Source organism: Puntigrus tetrazona, chromosome 13 (assembly GCF_018831695.1).
Source record: "Puntigrus tetrazona isolate hp1 chromosome 13, ASM1883169v1, whole genome shotgun sequence".
NCBI lineage: Eukaryota > Metazoa > Chordata > Actinopteri > Cypriniformes > Cyprinidae > Puntigrus > Puntigrus tetrazona.
Genome location: NC_056711.1, coordinates 10,680,358 through 10,704,584, shown reverse-complemented (window position 1 = coordinate 10,704,584; position 24,227 = coordinate 10,680,358). Strand labels below are relative to the sequence as shown.

Below are 24,227 nucleotides of genomic sequence, written 5' to 3'. Positions count from 1 at the left end.
TTGAACATGCAGGGTATTTTTCATCATGAAAAACTGCCAGAAATGGCGCTCAGTTGTTTTTAGTTTGTCTCTGAGCAGAAGATTGATATCCTTGCCATACTTGTGTAGAATAACTTCGCTTTAATCTTGTTTGAGGCAAAAATTCAAGTGGAGTGTGTCTAGTTGCTTCCGAGATTACTTCATCTTTCTCTCTGCAGCCACTTCCGCCTTTGTCCTCTGGCATTCAATGTCCCATTACCCTTCACAAGCAGCTAGTTTCTGCTGTTTGCCCAGTGCTTTCCACTGAGGCCAACATCACGGCGATGTGTAAGAATGCCTTTTCTTTTCTCTCATCGCTGCCCTCCTTTAAAAACTCAGATTAATTGATGATTGTTTGCAGTATGGGCCATTTTTGCTATATTTACCGCCAGAAGGAAATTGCAATTTTTTTAGAACTAACTTTAAATTATAAAGCTTTTAGTGTAGCCTGTTCTTGTGTGGGTCAAGTGTTTTTTTTTTTTTGTTGTTGTATTTTTTTTTTTGGAGGAAAATCCTGTGTTTGTATCATGTGACATGTTCAGGGAACTGTGAGAAGGACAATTAGTCCAAAGTCACGCGGTGTTGGGAAGTTACTGATCTTGGCCACATGATTTAGGTCACCTGGACTGGGTCTAAAGTTCTTGTTCTAAGAAATGGTGAAATAGAAATAGGTTGCGCTAGTTCTATCCTGAGCTATCCTGTAAGCTACCATCGCCCGTGCATCAAGTCACACCCAGAATTCAACCCCTTTGTACATTCATAATTGTTTTAATTAGTTTTTAGTTCCTTTTCCCTTTTTTCCCTATTTTTCCATCACGTTCAACAAACAATCAGTTATCAAATCAAATTGCTTCCAATGGTTTATAATTGAAGTCAGTAATTATAGCCTTAGAACATTAAAAAGTAGTTTTGTATATTTGATATGTGCCCTGAACACTATGCAAAATATAAAACAGAGTCTATTTCGTGAGGGTATCAAAGTTTAGATTAATTCAGCCTCAAGTCATGGCAAATGTTAATTGTCGACGAGTAATGATGAAGTGGGAAAATAATTAGGAATATGTTAATCGCAGTGTTTACTATGCAACCCAAAGCATCCTAATTTTAGCCTTAGATTGCGCTGTTTTTTTCCCCCGTTGCTTATTTGGTCATTATTGAAAATGTAGAATTTTGTGCTGGAATTTTGTACCACAATCTATCTGAACAGGAAGTAAGCTCTTTTGTGTGTTTGTGCAGTAGTAATTGAACTGTATTGTTGACCCACCAATCCCTTCTTAAAGAGAGTCTGACACATCACAGCATAAAAGACTGCTTCTATTACTTCCTGTCTAATCCTTAAGGTCAAACATAGAGCATCAGCGCATGGTATAATTACATCTGTGCAATGTCCCCCTTTTTTCTTATACTCTAATTTATCCAATTGCAAAAAAGAAAAAAAAGAATTTTAGCCTAATACCATGTAGTGCTATTCTGTTGTATATGTTATATGTTTAAACTCTAACGTTTCCGCATTTTCCACAGCTTTACGATTCCCTCCATATTTCTAAAATTCAAAATGCTGCAGAAAGAACGTGTTCATGATTGAATCATCCTTTTGTAGATTTGTTATAATACAGTATATTGTACAAACAAAATAATTTAAAGGAAGATGTTTAATAAAAGCTGAATTTTTATGTTAAGTTAATGCTGTATTTCTTCTTCTTCTTCTTCTACTTGTTCTTGGCAATATTTCCCTCTCATTCATCTCCTAATCATATATTCTGTGCACCCAGGCGTATACATTGACAAATGTCTCCAATAGTAGGTATTTACCTAGCGTAGAAAAAATGTTAAACATTTCCAATACCTACAGCATTAGGCAAATCTATAAATGAATACTGTTTTCCCCTCTCCTACAAGACACTACTCACACAGATCTAATGGACGTTAGTTATTTTCCAAAGCCTCTTTTCCTAAACGAATCATTTCAGAACCTCTGTTGTTTTATATGCTGATAAAATGATTTTGTGATTTTGGGTTGATGTTTTGAAGATTTTAATGTGCCGTAGTAGACACGAAGTGTTTCAGCGGGTTACACCCCACCTAGGCCCTTCCGAGCGGTTGGGTTATAACCCTAAAAGTAACCGCTGATATTTAAGCACCGCTTTAACCGCCCAGACCGTATGTATCCGTTTCGAAATCAGTTTAGACTCTAGCAACGACTCTAACAGTAGCCGTGGGGTTAAATCCTTTTCATTCATTCCCTGTAATATACTGAAACACAGTACAGTACGGCAGTGCATCGGGGAGTTTGATTTCAAGCAGATACTGACCCCAACAATGAACAGATTTAATCTGATTAGAAAGCGGCAGTCCCTGTAAAGCAGGGTGCTTGTGCGGGACCAGCCAGTGAGTTTACCCACTCATGCCATCTGTTAAGAGGCTGCTCCAAAGTTCAGCTTGGATTCACAAGCCCCAGGAGTTCTACCAGCTTGCTTACTTCTCCTGTCCGCTGGATCGTGGCGCGTGCGCGTATGTGTGTGGGTGATGCTCGTATGTGTGTACGTGTGTTCATGTGTGCATGTCTGGACCCACCTCTGCTCCACATACCAAAGCGATTGTCCCTGCATTCACACAGGCAGGTAGGAGGCTGGCTCTCTTCAGAACGGGGTAAGCCCACGGTGATACTGTAGAATATTTGAACCACGGTAACATTATTTCGAGAGAACGTTTCATTTTCAGTCGCTTTCGCTGTATTTTTTGGTTTCTCAGGTGGTTCAAACGAATTGCACTTTTCACTCCGGCTTTGAAGAACAGCTTTGTTTGCGGCCTTAAGTGCAAAAAGTCAAAAGCAGGAGTCTCTCTCGCTCTGTCATTCTCTGATGTATAGCGCCACCATCATGCTGAGACTGACTAATGAAATCTTTGACAATGCTTTAAGGCCGTATACTGTGTGTTTCAAGTCAAGTTGAGCCTTCACCCTCTTTTTTTTTTTTTATTTCCTAACCGCTGATAATCACCTCTATTCATAGAGTAGATTTACAGGCACCTTATTTAATTTCTGACTGAATTTATTACGCAGGAGAAATAGTGACTGACTTTTACTTTTATGCTTTGGAACGCTTTCAAGAGAAGTGACTCACCGAACAAAATATATATATATATATATATATATATATATATATATATATATATATATATATATATATATATATATATACTATTAGTTTTTGCAGAATGTTTTTTGAAATATGATTGTTTTTTACACTTTTGAAGAAGCAAACTTGATGCAATTCACTACATTAACAATGAAACCATTTACTTTACATGGAGGAACGCTTTGGAGGCTGTACAGATAGGGTTTGAATTATGAGTCTGTGTTGGAAATCACTTTCATAAATCAGAATGGATCTTAAACTGTTATCTCTTGCACGTAATGCACAAGGTAGTACGTACTGTCTTTTTTTATATATAGAAAACACTTTAAATTAAACGCATTAGACTCATGATTTAACTCCTGTATCTCGGATTCCTTTGACTCTCCCCTGGGTTTTTGGGTTAATAGATAACCGCAAAACAGCTTGTTGAAAAATGATTTAGTTTGACCCACAAAATCATTAAAAAGTCTAGCCGTACCCATACATACTTTACTATTGAAATGCTTTGGGGTTGTGTTATTGAATTTCTGACCTTTATGTGAAATGAGCACGAGGGGTTTTTTCTGTTCTGCCGTAGAGACAAAGCTCTCAACTTGACTCGTGTAATATGCAGTGTGTAGAAGATAAGGGTGGCCATTTTAGACATACCATTTATGAATTATGTGTATTATGTGGCAGATACATTTTGTAGGTATTAATAGGGATTTAAAATGGGAATTTCTGTATGAAATTGATTATATTTAAACCATAGTTTGCATACTAGTTCACGTAAATCATTTAATTCTAATAATAAATAATTATTCATTTTAACTTCAGATCGTAATGTAATGCCGTACAGAATTTAGTATTCAGAATCTTCACTTCCAATTGCGACCGTAAGTGTTTAGCGGTTTTTATTTTTTAAAGGTATTTCCGTAATAATTATGATGGTGCAGTTTTCTTGTGGAATGTAGAAGAGAGAGAGAATCAGTAAGGAGTCAGTAAAGTGTGAGTCACTGGATTGAAGTGTTGAGGGTGACTGTAGGAGACGGGATGGCGGGGAAAGTTCGGAGAGGAACCTGGCAGGGCCTGCCAATCAATCGCAAAGTTCACATTAAAAAGTGCTGACAGCAGTGGGAGAGAGAGTTCCCACTTTCATCTAGCGCGAGACCTCCAGCTAACCTTCACGTCACACTTTTCCTCTCAAGACCTTCTTTCTTTATTAAATTGTGTTGCATCCCACGGTGGAATTCAAGGCACCGCCTGCTTTGTCACTTATCACAAAACTTTTGACTCATTGCATTTTTCATATGAAAAACAATTCATACGATAGCCTTGAACCGGGGCCTTCTTTTGTTTTTGTTCGGCCCACACGCACCGCTCCAGTTCAAAAACCCTTTGCTTAATTGCGTTTGCTGATCAAAAGCTAGAATCTCTATTGTAGACATTTAAAATTATTGTGTGTTTTTTTAACAAAAATATTTTGATCTGTATCTTTTCTGTCTTGTTCACAGCAGAATTAGTTTGTCTGGGTTGAGTTGTTTTATATTCTCATCTACAGTAATTTTCCAGTTCTTTAGTTTAATGTGACTGAAGGGAAGAACCAACAAGAAACTGAAAATGTAAAATGCATAATAAATGTGGGTATTACGGATTATTTTTTTTTTTTATAAAATATTGTATTTAATTGCTTTTTATAGGTAAGCCTGACTCTTTTTTTTTTTTTTTTTAAAGTCTAGGTCAATAATTTTTAGCATTTACACACATATTTTGTAAGATAATGAAGGAGAAAAGACATCACTAACAAACTAACTTAATATAACTATTATAAATGCATATTTTAAATAGGAATTGCAAATGCAAATTTACTTTAAAACATAAATATCCCTAAACCGTGTGATGCATTTTAATAAAAATGAAAAAGAAAAAACAAATTTTTTTTAGATGCAAGATAACTTTTTTTCTTAAAAGAAACAAAAATGGACGTAGGCTACACAGAAACAGAGCTGTTCTCAGCATTCCTACCAAAAACGCGCTGAAGTTCAGCCTTTGGCTTTTAAGCTCGATTAGTGTGATCTGCGGGAAATGTTGGTTACCAGCCGGTAACTTCTAGTTAAACAAAAATGAGCAAACACAGTCTTTTGCTGCCCCTTAAGGCTGTATGGTGGGTTATGTCAATATGGTTATATATGTAGTTCTCTGTATTTTTAACTAGGACAATGTATTTAATTTGCTAACTAACTTAAGCTTAAAAAAAAATCATACAGTGAGAGTTAGTGTGTTTATCTTTTCATAAGCATATTTACATTTAAATGTCTGTTTTGGACCAGCTTCGGAATTACTTTACACAAACAAATATTTTTGTACATACTGCGCTAAATTGATATGATTTTAAGAGAGCAAGAAAAAATGGGGGATAGTGCTGTACTGTACACCTTTCAGGTCAGTTATTAACAAGACTAGTCTATGAAGTTTTGTTTTTTGTTTTTATCAAGGGTCAAAGAGAATAAGCTATATATTATTTGTTCATTTTTAAAAAAAAAAATTTCTTCATTCATATATATATATATATATATATATATATATATATATATATATATATATATATATATATATATATTACATATTACATATTTACTGTCAACCAAAACATGATTAAGTATATTTTCAAAATTAAGCAAGATTTTGGGGCCGGTGTTAAAAAAAAACAAATCTCTGGTTGTACAGGAAATACTGCCATCACGTGGTGAAAATGTATTACAGCAACAAAACTATATGACACATACAGGTCTTTTCAGGGTTAAATATATTTTGTGCTAAATGTATAGTTAAAACGTTAAATGTAAACTGTTTATGTAGTTTAATGAATATATGCATTTATTTATATACATTTTGAAAATATGGTCATGTATGAATTAAATCAAAAAGTGCTTTTAAGCATGTTTTGTTTTTATTACTTTTCACCATATATGTATAAAGAGAAATTTAATTGTATAATGTGTTCAAGAATGCTTTTGTGTGCGATATATCTCCATACCTCTGCGTCGTTTTTAAATAGCAATAACGCATCAACTCATCCGTAATATTTCAGGTGTATTTTTGGCTTTAGCGCACATTTCCTCAACGCACTTAACCTTGCTTCAACTTCAGCGAGGCGGTCACTTTAGTCTTGTTACCTGTAAAATATGTCTTCTTTTTCTCTCTTTTCCCCGAGCCCCCTACAAGCTGTCAAGTCTACACAAAGGAAGGAAGTAGGATATTAAGTTGCTGAGCTTTGCTTGTGTGCTGTGTTTATTTGCTGTGTCAGAGACTGAGAGATTACACTGTTTATATGTGGGGTGGCTGGAATCTGGTCAGGTGTCTCCTCGGGGCTAAAGTGGCAGGTCGGGAGCTAGAGATGCACTGTTGACACGGGAATTAAGAATGAAAGTTCGACTGGAGACTATTCACTGCGAGTAAGTGGCTGCCATCAATCATTCTGGGAAAAAGTGGACGTATACACTCAAAGTCCAGCAGTGTTTGTGGCGGGAGAAACAAGATCCTCCTTTTGAAAGCGAGCTTGTGTGATGCCATATTTGTTTTTTCAGATATATATTTATAGGGCCTGTTATAGTTAAAGGAGCGTTGAAATCAAATGAGTAGTTGGGAAAACAAGGGCTACTTTTTACTTTTCTGCATAGAAATGTATTTTGAAGACTGCAAGGAGTTATTTAACAGCTCCACAGCTTTTGCTCAAGAAAACAGGGATATAGTTCGCTGATCACTCTATGACCTTTTGACCCCTAAATACAGGCCACGTCGTCACACTATATAGAGTAAGGCTATTAAACAAACTACTAAAGACTTGGCAACAAATTTTGTAAAGTAATTATAATAAGAACAATATAACTATCATCAAACACGAAGAAATTCATGGAACTAAAAAATAAAGAATACCATACAAAATATCAAATCATTGTTGTTGTTTTTTTGTATTGTATAAATTTAAACACGTATTGCAACATGTCGTATTTATGAAAAATGTCATGCTTGTGAACACAGTTAAACCTTTCAGTAGAAAGCTATTGTTTGTATACAGGTTTTTTTTAGTTTGGTAGGGAAAATTTACCAAAAAGCAGGTGTTTTTGGAGATTAGACGTATGGTGCGTTTTAATAAAATGTATCTTTTGCACTCGGTAATAAATACTGTGCGAATACAAACGCTTTCTGTTGTTGTAAGATTTCTTATTAAAATCTAAAACGGTGGCTTTTTAGCTTCAAAGTAGGCCATTGTTACTAAAAATAAATAAATCCGCCGTTCTTCCTCCATCATCAGAAGCTAAAAATGGCCAGTTGCCCAGGCCTGCTGTCATTGGATTTTGATTGATTACCATAAAAAAAATATCTGTTGCTGACTGCGTAGAAAGTTGATCCTGTAGAGCGGAACCCATGTGAAAAAGTGAGGGGATATATGTGAGCGTCTGACTTATTGTCTGTAGGAGTAAAAACACAGTTACAGCCTTACAGTCATTCCTTCTGGTGCCGTATATAACCTGAGGCAGTATAAACAGTGGAAGTGCTGGGATGCTCTCTCTCGGTCCTGCTCTAGCCCTGTCCTGGCTCCACTGTCTCGCTGATGGGAATAGATGGAGGTTTTTGCTTGAGATGCTATCAGAATGAATACAAATGTGTATGTGTGTTGTTTTGAAGCGTCAGCAAAGTGGGTTTTCAAGGTCAAAGAGGCGGCCAGTTTTTTTTCGGGTTGTAATTCTCTGTATATCTCACTGTATTCTCGCTTCATGTTGCAAAAAGGAAATCATTTGACTTGGCGAGTGCTTTTAAAACTGTCGCGCTGTGAAAGAGGGTAAGAAACCAAAGCATTTGTTGAATGAGATGTCCTCTACAAGCTCTGTCATTTCATTGTATTTCTTCCTTAATTAAAACAGTCACAAGTTTCACTGAGCTGGATATCAAAGCCTGCGACATTTGGAAATGGACTTGGTGAAGTGTGCTTTCTTACATGTCAGGAAACTTTACAAGTCACGCGCTGACATTCCCTGTGATTGGTGGAAACCAGAGCTAAACTTCTGATTCTCCCATTATCAATCCCTTAGGACTGCTAATCATCTGCATGTCAATGTACGCACCAATTAGGGTCTGATTTCACGTTGATTTAGGGACAATAATAGTAACGTGTTATTATCAGTGACAAGAAAGGAAAGAAAAGTGTCCTAACAGTATGTGTTAGAATAAGTCAGTTATTATTTAATATATAATAAAGGTTTTATTACAGAGTTTAAATAAATGAATAATACTTGTTAGAAAGAACTATGTATTTAGCTCTTTGTATCACAAAGATACTATTTTAGTTTTAATTAATATTTTAATGCAAAATGTATTTTACTTCAAACTAATTATGTATATATATATATAATATATACATATATTTGTTTATAGCATTTTATAGCATTTAGTAAATGTAATTGTTGCATATATATATATATATATATATATATATATATATATATATATATATATATAATTAAAGTAAGTAGATGCAATAAATTTATTTTAGCTACATTTAAACAAATTTAATTGACTAACTTTCAACGTTTGTTTTTTTAATTTAGCTCAAATAATTAGTTTGCAACCATGTGTATCTTTTTTCTCAGTGTACAAGTAAATCATCTTTAAGAGTTTTGGTTAACTGCAATAACACCGTTATATGCACATATTTAATTTTCTTCGGTGTGAGAAGCCCACATCATAATTTCTGCGATAAGTTGTTTTGCATGCATTATAGACGAGTACAAGAAGGATGTTCTCTGTGTCAGCTAAATTGTGAGGGAAAGAACTCGACGTCCTACTCCAGATTGTGTTGAATGATGCATTAGGCAATGCTAAAACAATTAAAAATGCAATGTTTATTTTAGCGGGCTAATAGATGTCCTCTTTTTGAGGCTGGCGTGGGATTCCCTCTCACACTGAGGAAAAAATGTCATGATATCTGTTACGGAGAACATGAATATTGCAAGAGTAGAACAAATAATCCAGAAATTACTAATCATAGTTCAGGTCACTTGAGAAGGTTCTCCCGGGAGAGTGACTGATGGGTCTGCGTTTACGAGGCGCCTTTGGATAGTGTGTCAGTGACGAATAAACCCTCCATTATTTATGTGTGCAAAGTGTTGACCTCACAGCATGCCACCAACATTTAGAAGTCCTCTGGAACGCTTTAAAAAAGGGAAAAGTGACGCTCTTGCGGTAAACCGACGTACATCTGCTCCTGTTTTCTTTTATAGGTTGTGTGAGAATTTCTGGAATTTATTTTCATTATACATTCTCATTAGGAGAAAGTTTTCAAAGTTTAAAAAGCACGAGCAAAATTGATCAAGTTTGTAAACTTTAATCATCTGGCAATGTAGACAAAGAAATTAACACGATAATCAAACATATTATAGTTAAGTAAAACTAAAACTAAAATAAAACCACACAAAATGTTGGGTTACGCTTAACAATAAGATGTCATTCGTTAATATTAGTTAATATTTTTATTAGTTAATACAAATACAGTTGTTTGTTGTTTATTCACAGTGCATTAACTAATGTTAACGAACACAAATTGTGATTGGTAAATTCTGAAATTAACATGAACTATGATTAATACATGCTGTAGACATATTGTTCATTCTTAGTTAACTTATGTGGTTAACTAATGTTAACTAATAAACCTACCAAATTTTGTTACCTCAAGTAAAGTAAACTCTGACTTCATTTCAGTTTATTTCCAAGGCAACTTTTTATTTTCTTTTGGTTTATTTTATTTGCATGTACTTTACTTGTACTACAATTACAGTAAATCTGAAATAAAAATGAATAAAAACTATATTGATATAAACTATAGAATGTATATTTTATCAAGCAGAACTTAATAAAAAGCACAAAAAACAGAATAACATTATTAATACTTTAACTATTATTATAAGGAAAACAGAAAATCTAAAAATAAAACTTAATTGACAAGCCATGGAAACAAAAATATGAATGTTTAACAAATGTTAAATAAAAGCGAGTAATTAAAAAAAAACAGGGCTAACAGTTAAATGATCAGTTCATTGAACGGTTAACCTGTTAACTGTCATTCACGTATTTGTCTTACAAATTCTTTTAAATCCTAAAATGTTATTTTATTTTATTTATGTTTTTTTTTTTAATTTTTAAGAATGCAATTCTCAAGTTCTTGAGTGGTTACTAGTCCCCTTTTAGATTGCCGAGCCACAGTTTTCGCAGCACAATGGCAGAAGAAAGCTGGTGTAAATGATAGGGGCTTTATATTATCAGAGAACTGTGTAAAGCTCTTCCTCATTCAGCCAGACGCAGATGTCCAACATCTCACATTACAGTGGAATCCAAAGGGAAAGGTCCACAGCCAGAACAGGTAGATGATGGACAGCACGCCACTCCTGTGAGGGACCATAATAGACCTGACATGCCATTTTCCTGACAAGCTGCCAAGCATCTCCTTTACTTCTCCCAGTTTGCTTAATTAAAAGAACACAGCCATAGACACAAGCGTCAGTCCAACCGGTATTCACCAAAAGACAGCTCAATAAAGATTACTATGTAATGAAGACAATATCAATCTCAGGATCTTCACACGATGAAGTTTTGCTTGTATTGATGCTGTTTTGAAGATATGGTCTTATGGAGGCAGAGAACAGCTATCTATCAAACTCTGCATATACACTACCAGTCAAATGTTTTTCAACAGTAAGTATTTTTTTTTACTTAAGTAAGTAAGTATATATATATATATATATATATATATATATATATATATATATATATATATATATATATATATATATATATATATATATATATATTTTTTTTTTTTTTTTTTTTTTTACTAAGACCTACTGTCTTTTCTGCTGACCAAGCCTGCAGTTTCTGATCAAAAGTACAACCAGAATGTTTAAAACAGCTAAGTAGATTTTTTTCAGGTTTCTTTAATGAAGAAACAGTTCAACGACATTTATTTGATAATTATTTTTCAATATCATAAATGTCTCTATCATCACTTTTGCTCAATTTAATAAAAACAAAACTAAGAAATTATTTATTATTTAAAACACACACACACACACACACACACACACACACACACACACACATATATATATATATATATATATATATATATATATATATATATATATATTTATTGAATTGTATAGTAATGTTACAAAAGCGTTTTATTTCAGATAAGTGCTGATATTTGGATCTTTCTGTTCATCAAAGAATCCTGAAAAAAAATGACTCTAGAATATTGATAATGATAATTTCTTAGACATCAAATCACCATATTAGAAGGATTTATGAAGGATTGTATGACACTGAAGACTGAAATAATGATGCAGAACATTTTGCTTTTATTACAAGAATAAATTACATTTGAAAATATATTTAAATAGAAAGTCATTACTTTTGCTGTATTTTGGATCAAATAAATGCAGATTTGGTGAGCAGAATAGAATTCTTCAAAAAAACATTACAAATCTTACCATTTGAACACTTTTGACTGGTAGTGTATAAATTGTGGTTGTTTGTTTACATCTAAATATAAGCTCAGATTTTTATAAAATACAAATAAATCTCCCCGTGACCGACATCCATAGTTCACTGCCCTCAGATTGTGGGCTGGTCTGATTTGAGGACATGCTTGACCTCTCAGCGCTTGGTTTCTAATCTCTTTGAAATATTCATAAGTGTCTTCCCTGCGTATGTCTTTCAGTGGGAGGGTTTAGAGGTGGGACAGGGCTGCTTGGGGAAGCGCTGATGTTTGTCGTAGACGACCGGTTCCTCCTATCAGCGCACACATGACCAAACCGCTCGCTTTTAGCTTGTAATTGGTCTCCAAAAAAAACAAGATCTCCAACCGCTCACCCCAAGCTACCTTTATCAGAACCGGCCGTTTAAAGAGATGCCGCAAAGAAAATAATCAAAAAACATATTATCTGAGAAGAGGACACGAACCATCTGTGTTTGCACTGCCAGCTCATTCTGGGATGGAAATGTGAGCTGATTTGTATCTGTGTATTTTGATTGTTTGCAGTAATAATGAGAAGGACAGGGTCACTGCCGCACATTCAAAGAGACTGACTTCTGCCAAACTTGTAAACATTTTAAAGCAGCAGTGCAAATAATTTATGTATCAGTGACCTCGAATGCGAAAGAAAGAGTTTATAAAAAAAAATGGGTCTGGCTGGAGCCCACACAAAAACATCTCTGTGCACAGAACGTTCCCTTCCACGACGCTCGCTGATAGGAGCTGTTTCCTTTGGCATTAAATCACTCATTAAAGACCAGACATGAAAGTGCTCACAGAAAGCTACTATGTTTAAAGCTAATATGCCAAATAATAAGGAAGGAACAACTCTTTCGAGAAAAGACGAGTGACGGTTATGGAAGAGGACATTGTCTGGATGTTTTTGGTTTTTTTTTTCATTATGACAGTGCTACCGAAGCTTGACCCCATTTTATTAGTTTTAAAAGGCGACCACTGACCACGGAAATGCTTGTTAGGTCTTTTATGGTCTGCTGTCTTGAGGTTTCTTTGATCATTACTGTGACTTCTTTTCAGCCTCTCAAACAAATGACTAGATGTTTGTAATGTTTGAAATGAGCCTTTACGAATGTAACTGATTGTACAGTCTTTCCTCATTACCAGAAAATACAAACGTCCACATTTAATTTACTTTCGTAAGGAAACCAAATTGTAGCAATAACAAAACCCAACATTAAGTAGCAAAAAGGAGTAATGGGATGCTTAAAATATATCTATTTATTATATATACGGTCAAATCAAAAATTATTCAGACATCAGCCTTTTTTTTTTTGCTAGTGGATGCAGGAGACATATGTAAGTGAGGATAGCAAAATAAAGTAAACGGTGACATATTATATAAGTGGATTCCCAGTAAAATGTATAACATTTGTGACCGAAAATGATTCAGGCGCTTTGACCTGACCATAGTGTGGCTTCCACAGACTGGTGAAAAATTAAGCATTGCTTGGTAATTTGTTGCCCTATATTAGTACTATCTAAATTTAACAGCTGGCATCTGATTGCTATTCAGCTTAATTAATTTGTGAGTATAGTATCACAAATTAATTGGCATTATCAAGATGAATTTGTTCCGACGGTGCTCTTGTCGTGTTTTCTAAAGTGTGAGAAATGTTGAAGGTGTCTGAATAAAACTGTATACATACAGTATACGCACAGACACATGCAGCCATCTATTTTTATGTGCTTTCTGCAGGGGATGCTGGGTATTAGCGCGGTGTGCCCATTAGGAACAGAGCGATAGGGCTGGGCACCCCTGTCTGCCATTAACTGCGGATTAGTGCTGGACCTCACACCCTTTGATGAGCGGTTTCTTCACATCCGCTCTACTGAAAGTCGGCAGGCAGTCACGCTCTTGCACACACACACTTTTTTCCAGACCTACTGTATTGAAAATACAAATGGTGTGTTTTGTCGCATTCATTATTCCATGCAACTGTATCTCGTTTGTGACGGAAGGCAACCGTCTTTAGTTTGAATTGAGATTAACGAACTCTTAAAGGAGTGTCGTGTCAAAGCTTAACTTTTAAAATTTGTAGTAATGATTCTTTAGATGCTGGTGTTTAAAGGAGGGAGAGGTTATTTTAAGACGAGCTGATCTATTGTCTAGCGCACACTGCCCTCTACTGTCACAGAGCTTTAACAACTGGGCAACAGCATCACGGCCGTCAGTTTTCTAAAATAGAAAAAAACATATTTTGGAGCAATTATATAAGTCAGATACCTGGGACAGCAAAAGCTACAGGCAGACGCATTTCCGTAATTAAATCACATACTACACTGCCATTCAAAGTAACCAGTGAAAACAGTAATATTGTGAAATATTATTATAATTTAAAATACATCTTTACTATTTGAATATCATTTTTTGAATATAATGTGTTTTTTGTATTGTTTTAGTTTTTTTGTTTGTTTTTTACCAATAACTCCATTGTCACACAGTCCTTCATAAATCATTCTAATATGCTGGATTTGCTGCTAGTTTTTTTTTTTTGACACTTATTAACTTATATAGAAGTATTTATTGAAAATATATATTTTTTGTAACATGTAATTACTGACATTTTAACTGACATTATAACCAACTGGCTCTGGATTGACACTCAGAAGTGTTTTTATATAATGATTAAAAATGAAAACTATCATTTACTTACCCTTATGTCATTCTTAATCTGTATAACTTTATTTTTTCTTTGGAACTTAAAAGCAGATGTGCTGGAATAACCAAACTGTTTAATTCTAGTCTATGAACAAAAAATAAAACAGAAGATAATGGGAACCAAAATTGTCTGGCTATCAACATTCTGCAAAATACATTTTATGTTCTGCAGAAAAACAAATGTCATAACGGTTTAGAACGGCTTGAGAGCACGCAATGAAATAATTTTCATTTTTTGGTGCAAGTTTTTCTTGTTGTGACATTTAATTCTAAGCAATATAGTAGATTTTATATAATATATATTTAAACAGTATTACTAATTGTATAATTTACACATTATACCTAGTATGGGCAGATATTTTGGTAATATTTTGTATTGCAGTGTTTCGTAAACACAACTGCACAATTCACTACTCCACAATACAATGTAATTAACAGTGATGTTAAAGGAATAGTTCACCCAAAAATAAAAATTCTGTCATCATTTACTCACCCTGGAGTAGTTCCAAAACTGTATGAATTTCTTTGTTCTGCCGAACACAAAGTAAGATATTTTTGAAGAAAGTTTGCAACCAGGCTGTTTTGGGTCACCATTGACTTCCATGGTATTTTTTTTTTTCTACTATGGAAGTCAATGCTGACCCAAAACAAAACATAATTCAAAATATCATCCTTTGTGTTCAGGCGGAACAAAGAAATTCATACAGGTTTGGACATACTCGAGGGTGATTAAGTGATGACGGAATTCTCATTTTGGGGCGAACTATTGTAGTGAGATCATGAAGAATAGATTCTTCACCATTCAGAGGGTTTTCCAGGCCCTGTATTTATTGTTTGTTGATGGTAATTATTGGCATAAGCAGACAAGTCAGAACTCTCTCTCTCTCTCTCTCTCTTTGGTCAAGCCACGTATTTCCCCGCGCTTTTCCAGTGCAGAGTTCAACCAGACACTAAAGATAAACATCAACACTGCATGACTAAGCAACGACTCAGAAATATCCCAAAAGAGATTTTATTTTCCACGAGCAAAAATACCTTCCCCTCACAAATACCTTTTTGTCCGGTTTCAGACGTTATTTTTCCCCTCACGTTATTTGCATGGCATCAATAAGTCAATTGGAGTCAGTGGAATAATCCCTCTGTGTTGCATGTGATTAGTCAGCTCAGGCTCTAGCAGGCCAGCAGTCTTCTGAGCCGTAAACAGGCAGCGCTGTGTGCTTCAGAGACTGGAAACTTTGGAAAGACAGTATGAAAGGCCTGTTCAACGGCCGTCTGAGCCCTAGTGTGGACAGAGCTCCACTTAGAAGGTGTGGCACATCCTGAGAGAGTGGAACACATGCACATACACTTCGAGACTGATTTCCTGTTGCCCTGCCTGCACAACGCTCTCACAGTAGTCCCAAATCAGTCAGGAACGACTTAAAGAAAACATACTTAGAAAAGAAATAACTGTGACACTTGTTTTCATATGGCACGTACGGACATCAGAGATGTGTTTGATATTGATTGGTGGGGAGGAAAGTCCTGTGTCAACGAAACACGCATTTGCATGTGTCCTTAACGTGAACTAGCAACAGAAATCACAAAATCGTACACTTCAGAGAACCGATTTTTCAGTTTGTGCTTGTAGAAATCAGCTTTCACGAAGGCTATGCGACGATCACAGCGAGCACGCTGAAGCAGAGCGGCAGCTTTTGTCAATATAAAATTTCCCCGTAGACTCATTAAATCGGGGATTCTGATTCCAAGGGACATTGCAACTGGTGGATCATAATAAACCCATATTTTGTGAAATGCCAGCGTGTAGACAGACACTCCGCTCTCGCTCTTTGTTTAACAGATGTTAGATTCTTGAAAGCACATTTATCTTACAGTGCCAGTGAATGCGGTAGCGGATCCTAAATTATTTATTGTGGCAAACAGATAGCAGCAGTACAATTAAAGAGAAACATGAATTTATGTTTTTGTGGCTTATTGTTCTGAGAAGCAACTCTTTCTGTGAAGTACAATGTATTGTGCATGATGTACTTCTTGCTTGCAGTGGAAATGAAACACAAAAGCATGAAGATACTACTGTATCCTGTATCTACGTGGCCAGGAAATAGTTTGAGGGTGATGGAATTATTTAGTTAAGATTAGTCATTTAATTTGTGCAGAGAGAACATCACTGGTTCTCAGTAAATCTGTGCTGAGATAGGAAAAGACATCACTGTTTCCAGAAGGTCAGTAGATTTCATGCAGTGATAAAAGACCTTGTGTGTTTCCTAATAGTATTTCACAGACGGCCATTCTAAAAATAAATTGTGATGTTTGAAATAGCTTTGAAATGAGGGCTTTAGTTGAAACTAAATGCTATTCAGCTATTTTAAGAATGCTATGCTTTTTTAAAAGAGTTCCATTAATCCAGCCAAAGAATACTGAAGGGTCCTAAAGAAACTGGTGCTGCTTTTTCCCTCGTTTGCTGCGCCTACACAGTCAGTGTTGGTGTTTTCTTCAGTATTTTGCCGTTTCTGTTGTTATTATTTTACTTCTCATATTCGATTTTTGTGTTTAAAAAACGTTTATAATATTAAACATTTAACAACATGCGTGGACAAAGGTCTATTCTACGTTGCAGTTTTTTAGAGAATAATGCTATGATTGTACTCTGGGATCACAGCTGGCTGTCAAAAGCTGCCTTTTATACTGACTGCCACATCGCACAGTGCAAGTTTGTTCTCAGGTAATGTCTGATAATATCCAGATGCATTTAAAAAATTCTATCTTACAATAATGAGATGACAAACTCTCAAAAGCCAATTTTTGGGATTTAATTTCAATTTGAAATGGTGATCAAAAGTAATTTTAGCAGCAGCACAACACATAAATACCAGTTTCACTTCCATTTTTGTATCATCTTTTAGCTTTTTTCAGAAAAAGGAAACACTGTTTCGCACACAATTATACACATTCACAGGCAGATCATGTCTCATCTTATAAGTACAGATGATTTTATCCTCATCAAATTTTGTTTTCATATGACGGCATCTGCAGTCATTATAACTCATAATTTCAGCAACATCCCAGTGTGCTACATTGTGCCAGTGTGTCTCTGCTATGCATATTTTTTAGTCCACATATAAAAACAAAACCTTGTCACATTTCACGCTTGGTTTTCCTGTAACAATGTATGCATAGATGCAATCCTTGCCTAAATAAATTGTTTTTCTTCAAGCAAACTAAAAGATCTGTTCAATAGTGTCTGTTTACTGTCTACAAACCTATACCCAAAAAGTTTCATGGTCGGTCCACAAACTTTCTGTACAACTTGGGCCAGTTTGAACGGAATGCTAAGCCTCCATTTCTCCACCTGTTCTGAAGAGTTTTTTTGGGTGGAATACACACCGCTTGCCTCGGTCGACGCGTGTGTGTTTTTGAGGATCCAATCCCGTGCTTGTGTGGTCATCGGAATCCCTGTGAAATTGTACATTTCTGCTGCTTTCAGCATGGGGTACCTGGCGATATCCTCATAACGTACTAACATGTAACGGTTTTTCAGCCACTCCGGTTGACTCAAACCCAACTCGGCAGAGATGCGGATATTGTTACAGTTTCCTTCGAGACGTTTGACCTCTTCGTCCTCTATAGGAATTTCTCCATTGACTGCCCAGCTTTTCCAGTTCTGGTACTTACTTGCAAAGGCCACCATCCTTGATGCCAGGATGGCTCGAGGGTCTCTAACCAGCTGAATGAGTTTGATATCCAACCGACGGTCCTCTATTAGAGAACGAAGTGTGTCTAATTGTCGGACCCTCACTGTTTTGATCACCCTGTGCTGTTTTCCTGAGCAGACCTCGGAAGCCAAGGTCAGATTGAGCGGCCCGCATCGTCTCGTCTTGCAGTGGTACCTCTCAAAAACGTCTTTTACAACCGGAGAGCAGACTTGCTCCTCGCACAGGGCCTTGCTGGACTCTCTGCGGAACAGGGAAGGGGTGACGTGGTCCCGCGGAGGAGGGCTGATAAAGCGCTCCAACATGGAGAAGTTACACAAGAAGAGATGCTGCAGGACATCTCTGTACACCCAAACAGAAGTGCTGGCATTCGTGCCACTTGAGCCAATCGATAGCATCCTCTCCACGTGCCACAGCGGCTCAAAGAGGTAAAACATGTTGGCGCCTTGTTGGTTGAAGAACTCGCCCACGAAGGAAGATCCTGTACGAGTGGTAGCCATCAAGAGGATGTGCTTTCGACCAGCCTGAATGGCGTTCTCAGCATACACGTCCTCTGGGTAGGAACTGTTGTAGTCCATTACTACCAGACTGCTGGAAGCATTGTAGGGCACTGGAGGCTCTGTCTGAGGGGTCCGTCGAAGTGTCAGCTTGTCTGAGACCCTGTACATTTTAAAATAATGTCAAATATAAAATCCATTTCAATAAATGCATTTTGGGGAGCGCATCTAAAAATTCTCACCTTGAAATAATGTTGTTTTCTTTTTCAATGATGACAAGTGCCACAATGCAGATAATGATGACTGCATACTTGTTCCTCATTCTCAAATTAACTTTGATTTAGGAAATGCCTCCACAGACTGCTAATTCGTCGCTGCTGCCAACCGTTTTGGGTTCATCTCATGTCAGAACCTGGGTTCAATTCATCTGCAATGAACAAAAGCAAGACAGGAGTTTTGGCATCGTTTCCACACAGACATAAAACTCACTGACACACCAGCCCTATGTATTGATTCCAAGCGGTGACAGATTTATTCTGTTTGGCACAGGGGAGTATAAGCAGACACAGACAATTTCAGCTTTGTTCCCAAACAAGTAGCCTGCACTGTCATCACCTGTCCAGTAATTCCACTAATGTGCAATGATGAGAGATGATGAGGTCCACAGAGCACAGTCTGACTCTCTTTGGTAACTGCTCAAGAGGAATCATAAAAAGTGGCACTTCTTTAGTATTTACATTGCTGTTAAAAAGTTAAAAAATGTTTTAAGCGATAAAATTGTGTTTAGAATGAGAATATAATGATCTTCAAGCTTCACAAAAAAATAAACTCTTACAATAGTTTTAGTAGCCACCGAATGATTCTGCCTTCATAACCCACAGAGTCAAAAGGAAATGATATTTCCTTTTGCAGCAAGTCTGTAATGTTTTTATTAAATCTTGGAAGACGTATGGTGTGGGTGGAATTTTGTTTCTTTAACACAGAACCGTTTTCATTTTCTGAGAGTTAGGTGTACAGTTTAAAACAAATAACTGGGTCAGTGTCCTAGTTTCAAATCATCTGTTGTTGCAGCATTTCTTTAATATACAAAGCTTCCATCCATCTTGGGAAAGCAGATATTAGCAACACTGAAACATTGGTCTGCCCTTTCAACAAAGGTTCATGACCACTGAATGCCACAAGCCATTTGTTCACAGTGGCCATGTGTTGCAGAGCAAGTTTAGGTTTACCTGTTTAAATAAACCCTTGTTTTGAGGTTATAAGGATTTCATCTGTTTTTTTCCCTTATTAAACTTAGAGAATAGTGACTAATCTAAATACAGAGGTTTAAATATGTTGTTCTCAATAAGAGTATTAATGTGTGAATAACAGGCTCTTCATTGACTATAAAAAACTCCTAAAGAATTTCCTATGGGAAATGATAAGGAAACAACACCATTACAGTACAACTATATTGGGCTGTTGTGTTCAATAAAAGAAGTAGCTTTAGGCATGTTTGACCCCAGATAACCTCACTGAATGGCTTTAAGTAGGCGAGCTGCCATAACCTGATGTAGCTCTATTCACAGCTGTTATTTACTAGCAATAAAGCAAGTGTTACCTTCACAGCATGGCAAACAACACCGGTTAACATGGGTTAATCTGGACCATATCGAGACCACATCTGTGCAAATAAACCTACCAGACCTCTGCCAGACATTGGCTTTTATGAACGCGACACGTTTCTAAACTGTGCTAAAAACGTAAGCAGAGTCAGTACAATATTGTAGTCGTAAAATAAGATGTGTACCAGTGGGAAAACTGTCATAGGTAAATGCCATGCAATTTGTCTGCACAAAGAGTAGCATTTAGGATATGACACAATTTTCGAGCCGTCAAGGAATGATAGTGTGCAGTCTAAGTAAATATAAACCAATTATGTGGGCTTATTATGCCATAGCCGTCAAACTGTCAGGCACGGCGGTTGAGCTGAGATCTTTACATATTCAAAAACCACCGAAGCATTTGACAAATCTGATGATCTGCTCAAGCAGAAACGGACATCACTCTGTTCATCATTCCCATACAAATTACATTAATGGCTTATCTTACAGCCTTATAGATGCGTTAGGGAAAATAAATGCTTAAATAATCCTACTGTTGCAGTGTTTGGGTTTATTTTCATTGTGTAGAAAGTACTTGGATTTGATTTGTTCCCCAGAGATGGAAGATAACACATCAGTAGCTTGTTAAAATAAACTACAGTGCATCTGATGCTTTCGGACTGGTCTGTGACATATGGTCAATCATTTTAAACCTTTGGGATAGCACCACTTTTTATCCAGGAGTATAACACGGATATAATCTGGTGGTGGCATTTTCTGTCAGACAAACATGACACAGGAAGTGAGTTAGCATGGGTATCGGAGAGGTGTGTGCAGTCTGGGGCCAGGGAGCATGTTTCATCCTTGTGTTTTTGTCTTGTTTCATTACGGAGCGCTTTGCGGTTCAGCAGTGCGTGATGGCGCCTTCTGGGAGATAGGCAGTGTTTAGCTGGAGTTCTTCTATATGAGATAAATCCACTATCACCAGTGACAGGCTCGCTTGTGCTGCCTGGGCCCATGAGTTGAAGCTGCAGCAGCGGTGGAGGAGGGGAACGGGAACAGGGGGTGTATTTGTCATGGGCATATCACAAAATGTAAACCTTAAAGAGACGTGGCACCAAATGGCTTCTCTCTCTCTCTCATGCACGCACACACATAGTAAGGCCACACCTTGACTTTCCCTTACTGTTTTACTGAACTAATCAGTGTGAGCTAACAGGAGATTGTGAGGACAGCAACCTAACGGCTAATTACTAGGAAATGCATGGAAAGACAGTTGCGTAAAAAACCCCCAACTTTAATTACTGAATTAAATGTTTATATCAATTCAAAGTGATGGTTAAGTCAAAATTCTGCAGAAAGAAACAATGTGTTTTTAGATTTTGTTTGAAAGAAATATAGGCGAATTAAAAAATATTACTAATAATAATAATTATGTACTTTGACTATAGTCATGCATAATCCAGTGTTTAGATTCCATTTTGTCCACATCACAGCTATATTAAGCTGTGAGATTTTCTGAAAGTTGACTTAATTGTGGGTTTTGTTATTTTATCTCACAGCTTAATGCTTTCTTGTAAGATAGATAGATAGATAGATAGATAGATAGTAAAATGACAGAAAATAACAAACTTAATAAATAACTATTGTAATGTTGTAGTGAAATGATTTAGAGTGAGAGATACTTACTTAATGAAATCTTACCTTAAAGACTGAACGGGTCTCCAGTAGTTCATCTGGAGCATCCTGAATGATCGCGTCTGGCACACATTGTCCCTGCGTTTATGTCAAGACTCCAAAGAAGTGCGTGAGTGAAAGCGCTAATTACACTATTAAGTTATTACTTGATAACACTTCATAGGCTAGCCCGTTATTTCCACGAACAAAAGGAGATCAGTCATTGTTAAGAAAGTTCCAGCTTTACAGACATTTTTGCTGTAACTCATGAAACCGAAGGGTCCTAAAGTTATTTCCAGATTCTCACGGCATTGAAGAAAGCCCCTTATTCATGTATCTCCATTTGCGCGTTTCTCCGGTGCAGCGTGCTGGAAACGTGTCCATTTCTCGGCGGTCTCCCAAGTTTGGGCTATCCTTGGATACACGTCACGTGGTCAACAAGTAAGAACCCCCAGTGTGAGCGTTCACAAGGGCTTTTCTGTTTGAGGAGGGCCCTGGGACACTCCTACGTGGATTCCTTCATCCCCCTTTTTGCAGTGGGAAACCGAGGGGTATAAAACACGCCGCGTTGCTTCACGGAGTGCACTTGCTGAATGAATGGGGCAAACCTCGATTGTGCGAATTACAACGCATTTTAGTGTCCCTTTAAAAAAATACCTTCTAAATCATGTAAATCGTGAAGCTGCGGAGTAAACCATAAATGACAATGAAATTTTTTTTAAGAGATTGTAACGTAGCGTATTACTGTTTAGGGCTATTTATTTTTATATATATATATTAAGATAAAACCGCTGGCAATCAGTAATTAAATTGAATGTAGTAACGTGTGATGCACAGATTGATATAGGCAGGCTACTGTCTTATTTTTATTTATTTATTTATTTATAGTTTCGTGCATTTTTTCTACATTTCGTACACTTGATGTGATGCTGTAGTGCACCGAATGACCCCAATGGGATCACTAAAATATATAGAGTTGGAGCCACGAGAGAGAGCCTCGAGACTTTGTGCGTTAACATTTAGTAACCACGCGGAGGCGGTGATGTACAGTGTTCCTGGCTATAACAGTGACTTAAAGTGATTCAAACGATATATGATTTATTCGCAGAGTACGGTGTAATAAAATATTGATATGTAATTTAAATTCCCATCGATTTTGTTGTCGAATAGCAAAATGATACCGCAGCTGAAGTGTAAAGACCGTATTACTGGCGAGTTGGCTGTTATTAAAATAGGCCCGCTGCCAAAGCCGTGTATGAGGCGCTGTTCTTATCTTATTTAAACTGAGGTTATAGCTATTTGCCTCTCATTTTATTAAACTTAAACACAGAACCACGTTTGTTTAGGCTCCTCCAACAATATTTTGGCTATAGGAGAAACACGAGAAAAAATGATTGGGTTGGAAAATCATGTAAAAGCTTAATCTCCGAGCTAGAATACATTATATATTTTCAGATGAACTGAAGTTTGCAAGATTAAAATGACCCTAATATGTTGATGACCCAGACATTGCATCAAATCTAAAGCTTATTTGTAATCCAAGAAGTACATTCAAACATGTGGATTGAAGATTTCATATTTAAGAGTTTCACATTAATACTGAAACTGGAATTTCAATAGTTAAATTAATTCATTTTTAGTTAATTTTCCAAACGGTTGATGGTCCCAGTTTAGCGACATATGCATTGCACTTGAATTCTTAAACTTTATAAATATTGAGCTGTTCACATGGTATATATTGTAATAATTTGAATTTGTTGTTTGTTATATAGTGCTTTAGTAGTGCTTTTTTTTCATGTCCCATTTCAGCCCGCGCCAGGATAATCACAATAAAAGCGATATCCAAGACCTTTTATAGTCACGTCAGAAACAGATTTAAGAAGATGATAATATTTTGCATAAATGGCAAATCTGTCTGTCATTCAGGGTTTCTATTTTTTTCATATAATCCACACTGCTGATGTATGACTGACGCACATGATCACAATATACAAGACATTTCCAGGGTTAATCTTACAATAAACTGGATTTTTGACCTACTTTTCTGTCTCCTTTTTTCCCTCTGATTGTAAAACCAAACAGAAAACAGTTTCGTGTTTTTAGATATTTATCAAAATGTATTCGAAACGCGTCTTTATTATTTAAGTGTATAGAAGAATCTAGAGCTTTGGAGCAAATCTGGTAATCATGAGCGTTATCAAGGCAACATTTTCACAGTCGTTTAAGGTAATCGATATATGTCCAGATCTGCCAGAGTCCAGTGTTTTTTGCGTGGTGTGCATGCAGGGACGCTTCTAGTTTGTGTGTCCCTGTGGACTGGCCCTGAGCACTACACGATGATGAAGGATTATTGTAGGTTAAT

The 24,227-nt window shown here is 36.5% G+C and overlaps 2 protein-coding genes across 3 annotated transcripts in view; one reads left to right on the top strand and one right to left on the bottom strand.

Moving 5' to 3' along the window:
* Nucleotides 1-2,487: 2,487 nt before the first annotated feature.
* Nucleotides 2,488-24,227, top strand: part of cdhr1a (cadherin-related family member 1a) — a 33,072-nt gene continuing 11,332 nt past the window's right edge. For both annotated transcript variants that reach the window (XM_043256242.1, XM_043256243.1), the window contains exon 1: nt 2,488-2,667. In XM_043256242.1, the coding sequence (XP_043112177.1) occupies nt 2,532-2,667 (136 nt within the window). In that variant the 5' untranslated portion in view covers nt 2,488-2,531. The remainder of the gene's footprint in view (nt 2,668-24,227) is intronic.
* chst3a (carbohydrate (chondroitin 6) sulfotransferase 3a) lies at nt 15,147-22,837 on the bottom strand. Its single transcript, XM_043256246.1, has 3 exons — nt 21,893-22,837; nt 18,848-19,032; nt 15,147-18,768 (listed from the first exon to the last, which is right to left on the bottom strand). The coding sequence occupies exons 2-3, from the start codon at nt 18,925-18,927 to the stop codon at nt 17,589-17,591; spliced, it is 1,260 nt and encodes a 419-aa protein (XP_043112181.1). The 5' UTR covers nt 18,928-19,032; nt 21,893-22,837; the 3' UTR covers nt 15,147-17,588.

Excerpts from the sequence above, each read along its gene's own strand:
- chst3a (XM_043256246.1), bottom strand. The coding sequence starts at position 18,927 with ATGAGGAACAAGTATGCAGTCATCATTATCTGCATTGTGGCACTTGTC. Across the intron at positions 18,769-18,847 it reads GAAAACAACATTATTTCAAG|GGTCTCAGACAAGCTGACAC; the intron begins GTGAGAATTTTT and ends TAAAATGTACAG.